Source organism: Embiotoca jacksoni, unplaced genomic scaffold (genome assembly GCF_022577435.1).
Source record: "Embiotoca jacksoni isolate LCO1_2020_lvr unplaced genomic scaffold, fEmbJac1.0.p SCAF_22, whole genome shotgun sequence".
Lineage (NCBI taxonomy): Eukaryota > Metazoa > Chordata > Actinopteri > Embiotocidae > Embiotoca > Embiotoca jacksoni.
The window spans coordinates 1120861-1136938 of NW_027185363.1; the positions used below are offsets into that span (position 1 = coordinate 1120861).

Genomic DNA, 16078 nt, shown 5'->3' on the forward strand with positions numbered 1-16078 from the left:
AGGCAGGTTTTAACATATCCTCATACGAGCTGACGGAACCAGTGTGCTAAAAACAGTTGTCATTCTGGATCAGCTTCATCCCTGTCATCATCAGGTGAGTGTGCTGTGCTTGCATATTTGCTGGCACTAACTATAGTTTGTGAACTTTGTGTTATATGTGGTAGTTGTGGTAGACGTTAGATTGGTTTGTGCAGGTGCAGACAGACTTTGTATGTACTTTCTGTTCCTGTATGAATAGCAGCAGCAGATGCTGACAACTGCACTGTTAATGTTAGCGTGCGCTGGGGGTGAGGGTATGAAGCAATGTGTCAGAATATGAATCGTTATGCCTTGGATATGATTAGGGATGTCGCAGTTTAATAAAGTTTACTAATATTAACAATAACCGTGATACTTAAAAAATGTAATATTGATGTTGTGTGAATTAATCATTCAATCTGTCACCAGAATATATATCTAATATATCTAATTAACACTCAAGCAGAGAAGTTGGCAGTATTACTTCCTTATGTCGGTTGCCATGCAATGTGGTTCTAACATGGGAGGAGCCTCTATGAAACATAGCCCCCTGCGATCAACGATCCAATTGAATTGAGCTAAATAATCTTTATACAGAGTGTGGACTGGTGCCATGTTCATACCCAGATGAATCAGATGACATCTGCAGAGTTGCTCACGCCTGACATGATTAACATACATATATATCTTTCCTTCCTATCTTGGGCACCTATGTTTTTGTGTCTTAGCTTATTTTATTTATCTTTGTTTACCTTTAGTGAAATGTTCAAAAACTGCATATTTTATTTTAAAAAAATTATTTCTATCCATCACTGACACCTATTGAATGTAGTTGCTTTATCCTCAAAAGTTAAGTAGGAAGAAGGCATTCTAGGAAATGCACAAGGTGGGAAAGTGGTATATGGTTTTAGTAATAACAATCACCAAGAATTTGAATGCAGCCACAGATGGATTTGTTTAGGTTTGATGACCTCAGGCTTAAAAATAATCAGGTTGATGACCTCAGGCTTAAAAATAATCATTCACCAGTTGAATATAAAATTAAATTAATCAGTGCAAGTAGTTAATTATTAATAGCAAATCTTAACCACTGCTTTATCATATTGGTCATAGAGTAATTGGCTGTTTTGAGAGTCAAGAACAGGTAATGTGTTTTGAGAGAATTCAACAATTTGTTGGTTAAACATTTTTTTTGTATTTTCAGTCATTTGTATTTTTTTTTTTTACAGTTTTATTGGCATACCAGAGAAAAAGAAATTATTACATTAAAATAATTAAGTGCATCTCTAGTTCACATGTACAATAACAGCACATACAGAAAGTTGGTGGTTGACTTTTATACACGACTCAAACTATGGAAATTACTTTGAAACTGTGTTATATGATATTGCCATAATGCAAGGCAGGAGAAGAATTATTACTCAATAAAAACTAATTCTGGTTAAAATGAGATAAAGTGAGATCAAATATTTCCCCTCAGCTGTAATGTCCCTGTAAAAGTTCTCTTATAGTCAGTAAGGACTGATGAAGATTTCCTTCGGTCGCTTTTAAAATGACAATGTGAGTGGAAATTTTTAGATGGGTCCATTAGTTTTAATTGATTCTATCCTTTTCCCTCCTCACTGACCGTCTGTTACTGCATGACTCAGGAATAATAACTGACATTTTCCTTAGTTGTGCCACAAAGTGCTAAGGTCTGCAGTGCAATGATTCACTTTGAAATTGTTCCAAGTATTGTACTACATTGTCTGATCATTTTGGGGCAAGTTGGAGCCCATAAAGATAATGACACGAGAGAAGCCATGGTACAATGTATAGCTGTCTGGATTGTTGAATTTAATAAATCCTAACACACTTACACCTAGAATCAGGAAATGCTAACTGCAGTCATTTTGTGTGTTAAATTAAGGGACATCAGATAAAAAACTTGTGAATGAGATGCAAAAAAAGGAGAACTTTTCTTTTTTTACTCTCAAATCCGAAAGTGGAAAACGTGTTTTGCAATAAGATCCTCATTTTAGTGAAGCGAATCACACTGTTCATGCTTCCATCCTTATTCTGAGTCATCATTTCTGCTTTTCTATTACGATTTTACTGTAAGGCTTCATTGAAAAACTCCACTAAATTCGTGTCTGTGTAATTCAGTCTCATCAGACACTGCTGTCAACACATGCTGACTAGTTTTTCAGATTAGTAGAACATTGAACATTAGGTCATGAAATATGATGACTTTGTGGAAGCATATTTGTCTTCCTTTCACTGCAGATTTGATTCTGAATCTGATTGCCTATAATGATCGTCCTTCATATCAGAAAGGACATTTATTGCAAACAAACAGCCTTAAAATACTACTCGTGTGACAATGCAACATCTGAAATGACAGCTTGGTGAGATTTAATAAAGTGCTATGAGGACGTGCAGAGTAGGAGCCGGTCCCAACTTTCTGTATATTTGAGGGGATCAGAGATTGTTGATTTTTTTTTTGCAGTGACAATGGTTTCCTCAGCATTTGAGATTTATAGATGTAAAACAATTTTGCAGCATAATATATTACTCCCTAATTGTGCTTTTATGTTTCAGCAAATGTTTGCCCTCCACCATACTCATCTTTTCTGTAAAATGAACAAGATACAAATGATTTAACCTTTAGGCCTCATGGTAATGCCTGTTATGTGAGAAAACTAAAACCCCAGTGTACATGCTGAAACTATACACTATGCATATACTGTACAGTTTTTGTGTTCTTATATTTCTTAAAGTCCCTGCACACAGTGAGATTCTGGGCTGTCTGTGCATTTCATTGTTTTGTTGCATTCACTAAATATAAGAGCAGCACAGATGGATTACGTGACCTAATGGATTGCTTCTGCTCCCTCGCTGTTTCTTTTTACATTGTAATGCTACAATTCTCAAGGCATTCATTGCACAATGTGACATGTCTCGATGTCGTATCAATATTAAAAACAGGAATTTATCAGACCCATCTGGAACATGGTGACATACAGTAAACTCACACAATCAAAGTGCCTTTAGTTATCAGTGGATCGTATCAACCGGATCTTTTTTTTACAGCAGACACTCTTATAACCTCTGAAAGCTTCTGCAAAAGAAAGACAAAGACAATAATGCAGCCTTGGCTTTCTCGGGAAATGACACTGGAAATGTAATGACAAGTTCTGCTTTTTTGGTAAGCTATTTTTGAGTTGATTTCTCAGAGACATGATATCGTAACTCAGAAATGCAATCCATGCATTATTAACATTTTTGTGTAATTTATTTTTTGTGAATAAACTCAGTTGTTTCTTCAACATGCAGAAAAATATGACAGAAGCCATCGTCACAGTCTTTTACAATTCACTGAAAATATGAAATTATATGAGTGGAGGCCTGTGATCACTCTTGCATTTCAAATTTGTCTTCCAGTATAGGGGGATATTTGTTTAAATTTCTATTTCCATTTATGACACAACATCAACATGGGTTTATCACTGCAGCTTAACTCTGGTACACAACCAGATATTACCAATTATCATTCCTTGAACATAATGTTTATAATGATTGCATTTGCTTCAAAGTAGATGTATGTGTTAATGTTGCAAATTAAAATTAACACTACAGGCTTTTCAAAAGTCTTGGCCACTATCCCGGTGACTAGCGGATCTAAATGCAAACTCTTCAGTCCAACACCTGCTTAAATTTGCAGGTGTATTTGCAACCTCAAGTGGACCTTGCAGTCCACTTGAAGGCAGCTTGACAACGTCACGGCTTTGGCCATGTGATGACAAAAAACTTGTGCTTCAAGTGGACAAGGGTTAGGGTAAAATGAGCATATGGTCTGTGACTTATGTCTTCCACCACCCCTCCAGCCTCCCTATGAGGACTTGACAGCCTTGTTGCCTCATCTCAGTGGCTCCGTTGAGTGACGTTCCTCACGTTACCTTTTTTGCCGTGATATTGAGTTGGTAATTTTTTTTTTTTTTAGGTGTAAAACCATCCTGCACTGGCAATGGATGCCAGGTTGCGGTGACATTTGGGTTGAAATTGTATGTAGTGTGTGGTTTTTCCGTGTAGCTATTTTTTCATAGATGATCTGGCAACTTGGGTATCGCTAGACAAACATACCAAACTTGTAGATCTGTGTATGATGATTATTCAAAGTGTGAAGGCAATGCAAATTACCCCTGACAGAGACAACCAGCCAGTAGACAGCCTTGAAATTTGGGAGAAAACCCTAATAAAATAGGAGTGTTGACAGATATTCCATACCCCGAGCTTCAGCAATAAGACAGGTCATTTAAAAAAATATAGATCTTTAGTATGTTGAATTAAAGCAAAATACAAACAAAAATAAAAGCTAGGCGGAGCAAATTAATTTCTTCCTACAGCCAACTAATGTCTTGAGGACAAAACTGACAGCAAAGACCAGATTTATGCTTATTTATTAGCAGTTGTGTTGCATTTTTGTAATAAACTGTTAAAATGTAAGTGAAAACTAAACACTGTGCAGTAAATCAGACTCTCATTGAGGGTTACATTCCTACTTCTGTTTTTTTAGCCTTTGGTGAAATCGTAAAGGCCTCATTGAACAAGTTAAGACTTATAACTGCAGTGAAAAAGCATGCAAGGACAATTGACCATATTTGGGTGGAGAATGCTAGGAAATCTGTGGTTTGTGGTGGAAAGCCTTAGAATCTTCTTCCTTCCCCTTTGCCTCTCCTTGTAATGACCATGACCGTCATCACAGGGAAAGAGGCGGGATAGAGAGTTAGATGACACATTGGGCAGAGTGATCAGCACATGATGTGCATTATTGCTGAAATCAGCAGGATGTATACCTAAATGCAATCATTTAATGTCAAACTATTAGATAGAGATTATATAGTTTGCTAGTCATGTTAAAAAAAAAAAAAAAAAAAAAAAAATACTGTCACAAGTCGTTCTCTGTTGTTACTTACTCTGTTGGAGGTAATGGAAGGCTGGAGTGTATTCCAGCAGCCACAACAGATACAGACAGATAAAACATTTACAGTCATTGACACACATAAGACTGCATGTCTTTTAACTACAGGCAAACGTCACACTAAATACAATAATATGACTATAAGAATATTACAAATAGGCCACTAACTTGCTTTACTTGACTATCAGTAGATTACAGCAGGTGTGTTAGTTTGTTAGTATGGTTTGCAAGCATGTTTTATGTATTTCTCTTTAACTTTCACGTTACCTGTTATGCGTAATGGTGATAAAATAATAGAAAAAGCAACGAAAGATAGTCCTAAAAAATGAATACACCATGGCACACAGTCTGTGTCAATATCATGATGAAATCAAAAAAGGGAAATGGGAGTCTGCAGAGTTGTCCACCCAAGTGTGTCCTTTCCGCCACCCTGATACACACACTGCAGAAACCCAAAGACATAATTCATCCGGTTAGTTTGGCCTGGTTCCTCTTTTCATGCGATAAAACCTGGAGGTCTGGTCCAAGGAGATCAGTCATCTCCAGTTGCCAGATCCACCGGTCAGCGTCCACAGAGAACCTCCAGAGCATCTCACGCAGTCACCATGCAGCTGTGCATCAAAAGATTGGCATGCCTGGCCCTCCTCGCCGCGGTTCTGGTAACGGCAGCAACGGCCTCTGGTAGGTTTCCAGTCCGAGATTGTTCACTATATTATAGTTCTAACCTGCTGTGTACACATTCAGCTTCATCATTACCTTTATAAATGTACTCTGTCATGGCCATTTGAACTGGTTAAATTCTGAAGAAAATGTAAAGACAAAAAATCCTTGTTTTGTTTCATGTAAAACAGAAACAAAGATAACCAGGTGCTGCACTGAGATCGGCATCAAAACCATCAATGCTCCCATCATTGGCTACAGGATCCAGAGGAAGAACCTGCACTGCGTCCGTGCTGTCATGTAAGAATCATCTCCTCATTTTTTAAAAGACAGTGAAGATTGGGCCTTTTATCTTGTTACAGTTTTAATAGCCTACCATTGAATAATACGGTCTTACATAAAAAATGGATCAAAGATTGTAAGTAACTTTCTTCTCTTCACCCAGATTTGAGACCGCAGATGGAGAATTCTGCAGCCACTGGAAACAGGACTGGGTGTTCGAGAAGATCAAAGAGCTGGAGTGAGTAACATCCTGTCCTCTCAGTCAATCTTTGATATTGTGTATTTATACGAGTTGGTTTCTTTGAAGTCGATTTATCATGTCTGTGTGTTTCTAAAGGGTAGCACAAGCTCATATTTTAACCATTATTTCCATGTCTATGTGTTTTACAGGCAGGCCCGCAGAGCAAAGAAAATTACTCCTGCCACTACAACCTCCAGCCCATAGAAAGCACTCCTGCTCATCATGAATACCTACAGACAAGCGTCTTTAATTAATTTAAAATAACTTAAAAATGCCTTTTAATGTCATCAGTATTTAATATTTATAACTGGCAGTATTTATTTGTCTGATGTCTTTTTCTTTATATTTTCCTGCTAATGATATTTGTTCAGTTGAAATAAGCCTTAACACAGACACAAGATACAAAATGTAACCATAATGTGCAGCAAAGTTTACTGCAGTTGAGAGTTGTCTGATGTTTGCTATAAATAAAATATATAGTCTAATCATATATCCACACTTGTTGTTGTTGTTATTAGTTGATATTGAAAGGTGTAGTTGATTAATTGATCATAAAATGTGATCCGGTCTTAACTTACTATCAAGGATATGTGCAAATACCTCAAAAACAATTATAATCTTTCTTGTCTTTATTGAACATACCCATTAAGCATTGAAAGTGCTGGTGGAAAAAGGAAGAAGGAATTTCGCATCCTTCTTCCTCACAGAGCAGCTTCAGCGCAGCCATATTCTTTGGTTGTGAACAGCTGTCTTGAAGTCACAACGGTAACCTCTTCCACCCTCGAGGTCCCTGCACCGCGTGACGAGGGATATCTGCTATAATCTCGCTATTTTTCAAAAGTTGGCAAGCGTGGCACATTGATAAAGAGTCTGCCCTGTACTACTTTGACTGACATGGATGCAGCAGTTGTTGTTCCTCATTTCTGTCGCATCAGATTTGGGAGAGTTGCAGTTGAGAATTTTAAGAACATGTTCAATCACATGAAGGTCACTTACTAATTGTTAAAAGACTTTTATTTACTCTCTGATTCATAGTTTTGATTAAGTGGTAATAAAAATAAGATTTTTTTCAGACCTCAACCCAAAACGTATTGTATTTCAAAACTAGTATCTCGTATCCATAAAGCACAAGGTTGTTCATTTTGCCTCACAATTTACAGCTGTTGCTGACTAAATTTGGGATGTTTTTTCAGGTGGAAATAAAAAATCAGAAAAAATCCCTAGGTCTTACTGAGTTAAGCTCTGAGCTCTGCGCTCAAAAAAAAAAAAAAAAAAAAAAAGTTTTTTCAGTTTGAAGTTGTTTTGTGGTAAATTTACTTCTGTTTAGGATCATTGTCCTTCTGCATCTCCCAACTTCTACTGAGTTTAAGCCATTTTGAAGATATTTTGATAAACTTGGGAATTCATTTTTCCATCAATAATGGCACGCTGTCAAGGTTCAGAGGCAATGTAGCCCTGCAGCCTGATGCTCCCTCCTTCCTGCTTCACCTGTGGGACATCATTTTTCATGTTTCTATGTGTTCTTCCCACACAAGCCAACCTTACTTTTATAAGTCCACAAAACCAACTTCCCAGTTGTGTTGTGGAGTTTCAAGGTGCTGTTTGGCAAACTTCTGGTGCATATTGATGGTTTTTTTGGAGAGCTGCTACTTCTGCATGCAGCGTGGTCCCCATGCAATCATGCACCTTGAGTTGTGTCTGCTAGACTCTTGAACACAAAACATGTTCACCAACTTCAAATAAGCCCCGAGCTGTATACCTGTGGACTGATAAGTTTGTAAACTCCTTGAGATTGCTTTGTAACCTTTTGCAGCTTTGAGTGATTCAGTAATATTTGATTATAAGTCCTCTGAAAAAAAAAAAAAGAAATCTCTTTTTTGTCGAGGCATGGTTTGCATCTGCAGATACTTTTTTGTGGATAGTAAACTCAAATTGATTGTGTTTTTTCAAAATCAAGTCAAAACCACGTCTCTTAGATGTAGATAACTCCAAAGTATTTACCTTCTTCTGTTGGCCAGGGAGCCATTACCCTCAGGATCTCGTGATGTAGCTGACAGTCTGTTTTTTTTGTTTTTTTTATAGATTCATTCCGCCATCTAGTGGATATTTGAAATGGCTGCAGTACGCTTTCAATGAAAAGAGTGTGCCACTGAGGGAGTCACCTTCCCTGACTGGACCGCCCAACCCCATGGGGTGTTGATCTGAAATAGCTCAAGAAACTGCCTCCCTGTCAGTCATGTCAAACATTTGCATGTGCTCAGAGGTCAGGACGGCTCATCAGAGAGTTTTCAGACACCTTCCTGCAGATATGCTGGCAGCATCCTTTTCTAAGTACACCAGACACTTATATAATGCCACTAAAATATATATACCATCTGGAGCCTACTAATTTTACGCAATTTATGGGCCTTGTCATCTATTGTTTGGAAATATCCTTTAATTATGTATGGGAGTTTCCAATCCAGAATCAGGCTATTATATGTGTCTTGAAAATATATTATGACATTGGTTAGTGTTAATTTCTCTGAAATCACTGTTACAAATTAATTTCAATGAAAGTTGCATGTTCAAATTTTAGTGAGGTCGTGTTGTAGTTTAATTTAATAAACGTGGACAACATTGTTGGAGTACTCTGAAATAAATTCATTTATTGATGAGAACTGTGATTGGCATATGTTAGTACATTAGCTTCATTAAGCAGCAGTTTCATAGCAGGGAATGAAAAGGCATAATCCCAAAAACATAACAAAAACATACGCAAACATTTTCTAAGTGGCTGAGCAATTAATCTGCAGCACTTGTCACACAGCTGCTTTCTTTAGGTTGCCATGTAGCTTTGATACTGGAGTGTTAAGGCTGAGGCTGTGGAAGTACAATGCATAAAATAAAAGCAAAGGTAATCAGTATGTTGTTACTTTTTAAGAGATAATATCTTCAACATAACTGGATCACAGGTGCAGTTTCTCTATTCCTTTAAACTTGTAATTCTGTAACACAAACTCTCCAGCTGCAAATCTCTGAGGCAACCACTTGGGTTTTGCTAATAGAAACTGTCAGTATTGTTTGGGAAGGCCTCTGTTGTTGCAAAGACAGATCTGCTCCCATCATGAACTGAAAGGGTCCCAGGTTTTCTGATTGGAGTCTCACGTGCAGCTGAGGTGCCCTTGGACATCTTCTTCAGCTTTGAACTGGAAAATAAATTGTTATTACTCTGTTCATACATACACATTAGGCTTATTGTGATTTTTATTTTTTTATTTTTAAGGTCCATATCTAAACTGAACCTATTTTAAAATCAGTCTGCATCTCTTACCTGAGTAATTCCAGAGTTCTCCTCACCCACTTATCCTTCCGAGTCGCGCATACTTCTATCTTCTTAACCGTGTAGAAACTTTAATAGTGAAACACATTAACAGACACATGAACAGCACTTTATAGTATGGTAGTTATTGCATGGTTGTGTGGTGCAATCTTTTGATAATACCAGTGTATACCAGAATTTCAAAAACTAATATTAATACAAAGACTTTTGTTTTGTTTTGTTTTGTTTTTTGTAACGTACTTTGAGGAACGTAAACATAAAAAAATAAAAAAATAAAAAAATAAAATTAAAAAAAATCTATTCATCAAAATAAGTAAAGTTTCTCAAATGCATGTGATTTATTTTGTGGTAACCAAACCCAGCCTTACAGTAATTAAAGATCAAATACATTTGACGACTTAAATCATAAATGTGAATATCTGACTTTTAAAAAGTGAGAAGGGCCAAGACTAAAAAAAAGTAAGAACCTTACTGAATTCTTCAGAGCAAGGTTTTCTAAAATTGATACTATTTGATATATGGTGCTATGAACACGTTTCAGTCAACACCTGCAACACTATTGAGGTTTGATGCCCAACCTTTTTTGTGTGTGATTGGATTTGTTCAGTCGAGAACAAATATTTGGATTTATTTAGATAATTAGCAGACTAAACACCTGCCTGTTTAGAATAATGAAAATAAAACTGTTTAAAAAGCTGTTTAAAACTGTAAAAAATATATAAAATTATTTTTATGGTGGCAGATTTTGCAAAAACAACATTAGTTCTGCTTTCCATAATTACCCGTGTCTTTTCAATATTTTGGAATAAATTCAATGCAGCCAGTTAGTCTTTAGCAACACCCTTGTAAGGGTTTAGCATACTATGACCCTCATAGTAAAATATCATATTGATATATTCTGATTGGGCAGACAGAGTTGGATTACATGGAGGAGAGAGTCTTACATGATCGCCTCGATGCGGCAGTTTTCCTTGATGGTTTGTTCTCTGTAGCCCATTATGTGCTGGAAGGGCACAGGCCTCCTGCTGTATCTTGAACAACAGTCTCTGCTCACTTGGGAACCCACTGAAGACACAAAGACACCACATCATTAACTGATCAGTTCAGCTTTGAGTCCTAATATCAGATCTATTATCTTTGAACCTGGTTGAGCAGTTGAAAGTAATGAAACAAACTTACGGACAGTTGGCGCAGGATTGAGTATGCCCAGTACAAAGAAGAGGAGAACGGTCGTCACGGCGATCAAACCTCTGGAAGTCATGTTGACAATGCAAATAACCAGCAGAGAACTTACTGAATGCAAAACCTCTGCATGTGTGTTTATATATACGTATCCCACTGCCAATGTTTTTTGTAACCTGTGGCTCCTAAATTGAGGACAGGAAGCCCAGTGTTGCACCATGGCAACCGAAGCTGCAAACTTTGCACTTCAATTTCGAATTAAACCTCTATACTGTGCCAGATTTGTGTATGTGGTGATGTGAGAGTTTCACCATGGAACACAACATTTTGCCTTTATCGTGCTTTATGTAGTGTTATAGTGTTGACTAAAATGACTGTGATAACCATTGTCATAATTTGAAAATGTAGCTTCAAGCAGCTGTGAGGATATTCTACAGAATTAGCAGAATCTTGAGATTGTTTTGTGGCGAAAACTGATGGAGTATGAAAGGCTTGTCAACACCCCCCCTTTAACGTGACCTATTTAGACCGCAGAAAGCTGACAACTTGAAATCTAGCTCAGCTGACCCAGATAGGTGCAACATCTTCAAGTTGTAAATGCTGGCTAGCACGCTGTACATATCAAAAACTACAAGCTGTAAGTGACTAATTGTACGACTTGATACAGAATCAGTAAAATGTGAATGAAAACTTCCGCAACATGCATGAATGAATCACCGTGAGTTTTTCTTATTTATAGTGCATGCACCAGGTGATTGACCTTTTTGACTGGGAAATCTTGAGTGTGAAGGTCCTCAAAAGATTAGGGCCACTGTGGCTGATAGGGATTCAGTGTCTTGCTCAAGGACACTTTGGATGCGTAGAGACAGCTAAAGACAGGACCGCCAGTTAAATGTGTCTTCAGAGTCTCACTACATAAATTGTAAATTATTCAATTATTAGATATATGCATGCCAGAAGCTGGATTTCCATGTCCTGCATCCCAAAACATTCATTGAAATGACTCTACTTCCTTTTTTCCTCCCTTAAATTAATGTTTCTTTGAGTATCCAGGAATCCGCTGACAATAATTAGAGAGGAAATGAACTGAAATGACAATTCACTGCTGCTATTGTGTTTGTAATGAATGTCTCTGCATGTGAATAAGTGTTGCTAGATTCGGCTGATTAGATATTAGATCAGACATCACCTTCTCTGACCCAGCGAGCCGAAATTAGTTTTGACTGTTCGGAGCTGTGTCTTGTTATGACTTGCCCAACTTGTGCCCTCCTTGAAACCTTCTCCTTCCTCCCACTTGGCAGTCAAGCTCACACTTCTCAATTTAGCACATCACACATACTCATGCAACGTTCGACAGCAGTTTTCACCTCTTTCACCCATAGGGGGGCACTGTTGGCGTTGGCCACTGGTGGATGCGAGACAAGACATAATAAATACAGGTGAAGCAAATCTGGCCATTTTTTTTTTTTTATACCCACATGAGCATGAGTAATTGTCAAAACAACAACAGGAATTACTTTGGATATGTGCAATGCGAATCAGGCTTTTTCATTGCTCAAAAATTGCTGTCGGATAAAAGCCTCCTTTCACGACACCTAGTCATCAGTATCACTCAGCAACAAAAATGCAGAAACTTTAACAGCACAGAAGTGACAGTTTGGGAGTCAGCTAAACATTCTGTCACACAGCAGGTATTAATCATGTCAAGAGACATGAAGGAACACAAGATAAGGGGGACGGCTGTTATTCTGGCTTCTGTTTTATCCTCTGTGTTTATGCAGATGTTTGTGTGCTGATAAAGACAACGTGATGAACTGGACAATTGTCGGCTTTAACAGCCTAATCCCTATTAATCGTTCCTAAAACATGGCCTCTTGTCATCCTGCCTTCCTCATTGAAGGACACACACACACACACACACACACACACACACACACACACACACACACACTAATAACTTTACTACAGTTATTTTTAATTATTTATTTATTTACTATTTGCATTTTAATATATTGATTGGCCATTTTAGAGCTGAAACAAGCCTTCAATTAATCAATTAATTATCAATAAAAAATAAATAGGAAATCATTTTTAAACTAATTAACCTATTCATTTTTGTTTTGTTTTTTTGCTTAAAAACAACTCAGTTTTGTATAATCAAACTTGAAGATTCTCTGCCTTTCTCTGTTTTATATCATTGAAATTGTAATATTTCTGGGGCTGTTGGTCAGACCAACAATTTGAAATGTCACCTTGGATTCTCATTTTGTCTCTATGTTCCTACATTTTGTAGACCAAATTATTAATCAATTGATATAGAGAATGCTTGGGGGTGTTAATCAATGATTAAAGTAAGCAGTTGTTGCAACTTAAATAATTCCACACCACTTAGTAAAGTGATGTCTGGGAATTGCTTTCCTTCTTTCCTTTATTTTGTTATATTCATGTAAAGTTTTGTTCTGGGGACCTGCATTCACTGCTCTTTTAGCTCTGTTCTGCTCTTTACTATCTCTTATTTTCCACCAAATTTTCAGCAGCTACTTTTGGACAGATATAATTCACAGTGGGTTTATGAAACGTTTCTCACTGAAAACAGCTTGATTTCTGTGACTGGAAACAAAAGTTGGTGAGAGCAGTAAGAGGTAACAAAAATAGTAACACAATGCTAAAATGATACTAAATGAGTAATTAATTTTATTACACAACAATTGATCCTTATGTAATGTAAAAAAAACAACAACAATGATTAATGCAACTTTAAAAATGATTGCTCTATAAAAAAAATTGTTTTGATTAATTCAATGCCTCTTTACAAGAGTTTCCCTATTTGTCTCTCATCTTCATGATCAAAAAACATGCATTTACTCTATTAACATTTTATTTTTTTATTTCGCTTTTATTTTTTTGGATATTTTGGTGATTGTTTGTTTGGAGGTGAGTGGTGTGGACTTTTTCTCTTCCAGGGCCCTTCTTCTTTTTGAACTCCTACTGATGGACAGAGGACAAGAAAGGAGGAAAGGGGAGGGGACTTGAGGGAAGAGGAGGGTGAGGGTAAAGAGAGGGGGTCACCATTGAGTTGTCCACCCACACAAGGCCCCTTATGGTCACCTGCGTGGGTTTGGGGCTGAAAAAAGGCGAGGATGCACACACAAACACACACACACACACATAGGCATACACACAAAAAAAGAACTAAATGGGAGCTTTCTAACCGCACATGTCAAATGTGGCAAAGTATCTTGGAATAAAAGCATTTTAAATAGCAAGAAACTTCCTCAAACCCACAGAAAGGGGCATTGTCAGTATCCTTTAAAAGCACTTCACAACAGAGGAGGGTTTAGAAAACCAGAGAGGCTACGGAGGGATACAAAAAAAATATCTCTCAAAGCACTTGGCTGTGGCATGATCTTCAAAAAATAAAATGCCTATTCTATCATAATTAGCATTGTTCCAGGCTGTCAAAGCTGTGAGACATAAAAAAACAATGCACTCTTCAATATTTTATTGAGGAGTTATGGTAAATTACTTGATGTATAATTATGTGAGCCGGTCTGATTCTGTCCTCACCGCTTCCTCCTACATGCCATCTGCCCTGTGTGTCCAGACTGTGGGTGACTGAAGTAGCTGTGGGGGGGGTGAGGAATTATTGTGGAAAATTATAAGAAAACTTGTGATGTAACAGTCTGAGCTACACTTTTTGTTGTTCAAACCAACACTGTAACATCCACGGCCTCCAAACAGAGTGAAAAGCAGAAGATGAAAAGATGGGGAAAATATAGAATTAGAAGACCTCTACGACACCAGGAAGTGCCCAGAGGTATTTTAGTCTGGCAGAGCTAACTCCTGGCCGGGGAGACTCCGGAGGATACAGTGAGCCAGAAGAGGTGAGGAGAACAGAGGGGACGAGAGTGGAGTGGTAGAAAGAGGAGTATTTTTAGGGTGGTCTGTTATCTGCAAAGACGAGGGCGTGCGGTATCACAGCCGGGTCACAGCGCTGAGGGGGGAAACTGCACGAGCTCTCCACCGAGACGGTAGATAAGGAGGAACAGAACAATGAGTTCTCCCTCCGTCTCTCGTACATACAAAGGCACACATACACACCCACAAAACAAAATAAAAAAAAAAATCCCCTAACCACATCCACAGGAAGACACGCTTGCAGCTTCTGTCTCCCACAACCTCTCGCAGATACTTAGAAACCCTCAGCTGTGCTAAAAGATCACGTCAGAATGGAGCCTCAGAGCTCCACAGGTGACCTGAGAGTGTGTTATTTCTCTGGTGACTGACAGACAAAAACCAACATTATCGCTGAATCTCCTCACCGCGCTGTTTATGTCCGTCTCTCCTGAGCTCTCTCTGTCTGCCTCTCCTCTGTTATAGCCCTCTTAAGATGTAAATGCCAACAGAACAGATGGATGGAGAGAACATCTCATCACTCCGACACCATGTTTATGCAATCACATGCAAACACGCCACCCAAACACACTCCACGTGCACACACACACACACACACACACACATACTGTATATACTCTCCAAAGCAAAGATGGTGGAGGAGATTTCTTCAGTCATCAAAGTGAGCACATGATGCTCCGTACAAACACACACACAAACACACTTTTGGTGTTTTGGTGATTTTGATGAAACCGTCTGTTCGCTTCTTCCTTTGTTTACACTGAACACACGCGGGCATAAACATGGATGCACATCCACACGAAAATGAATTGAGTAATTTGCCAGACTAGCAGCTGTTATGGAGAGAACCAACGAAACGCCTCTGACATGCTAATGACGCTTTGTCGACCCAAGGAGTTCAACCACACACTCATCTCGTACAGATTTAGAAAATGTGACTATTATCTGTCGTATAACCCAGAGAATATCAGTTTAGTTGTATGAATATTAAATGGTTTTAGCTCCCAGCTCAATGTAAGCACTGTGTGTAGGACTGCAAGCCAAATGAAACCCTAACTCCCTCCAGGAATATCTTAGCGAGGCTTTGAGGGAAGATCCTTTTTCAACACCCAAAAACCCCCCTCACACCACCACCACCCACCCAACCAATCAAATCCTCACTGGCAATGCCGTGCTCCTCATCTCTCTTCTCTGCTTCTTTTGTTCATCTCTCTCAGCCGCCCACACACCTACCGTCCCTCGGGCTTTTCTCTTTACACTCTCACACACATGCACAAATTTACATTTGGCGACTTCATATGTACTTTGCTTTATTTCTTCCTGTTCTTTCGCTTCTCTTCTCCACTATTAGAACCTCAGAGATTCTGTATGTGTATGAGAGCTCACATGATCATGTATACTAACAAACAAGCACAGGGCCTATATTTAGTGCTTTACAATACAGATGTGTGGGCAGCAGACCATCTGGGGCCCCAAATGGAACAAAAAGTCTGTGTAG

The 16078-nt window shown here is 38.2% G+C and overlaps 1 protein-coding gene across 1 annotated transcript; it reads right to left on the reverse strand.

The window, feature by feature from the left end:
* Positions 1-8791: 8791 nt before the first annotated feature.
* Positions 8792-10757, reverse strand: LOC138203262 (C-C motif chemokine 20-like). Its single transcript, XM_069158013.1, has 4 exons — positions 10663-10757; positions 10428-10548; positions 9475-9552; positions 8792-9349 (listed from the first exon to the last, which is right to left on the reverse strand). The coding sequence occupies exons 1-4, from the start codon at positions 10742-10744 to the stop codon at positions 9202-9204; spliced, it is 429 nt and encodes a 142-aa protein (XP_069014114.1). The 5' UTR covers positions 10745-10757; the 3' UTR covers positions 8792-9201.
* Positions 10758-16078: the final 5321 nt, after the last annotated feature.

Bases quoted from the DNA above. Each gene is read 5' to 3' on its own strand.
- LOC138203262 (XM_069158013.1), bottom strand. From the start codon at position 10,744: ATGACTTCCAGAGGTTTGATCGCCGTGACGACCGTTCTCCTCTTCTTT. The intron at 10,549-10,662 runs GTAAGTTTGTTT...TTGTGTCTTCAG, and splicing joins CAATCCTGCGCCAACTGTCC to TGGGTTCCCAAGTGAGCAGA. The intron at 9,553-10,427 runs GTAAGACTCTCT...TCACTATTAAAG, and splicing joins TGCCGCATCGAGGCGATCAT to TTTCTACACGGTTAAGAAGA.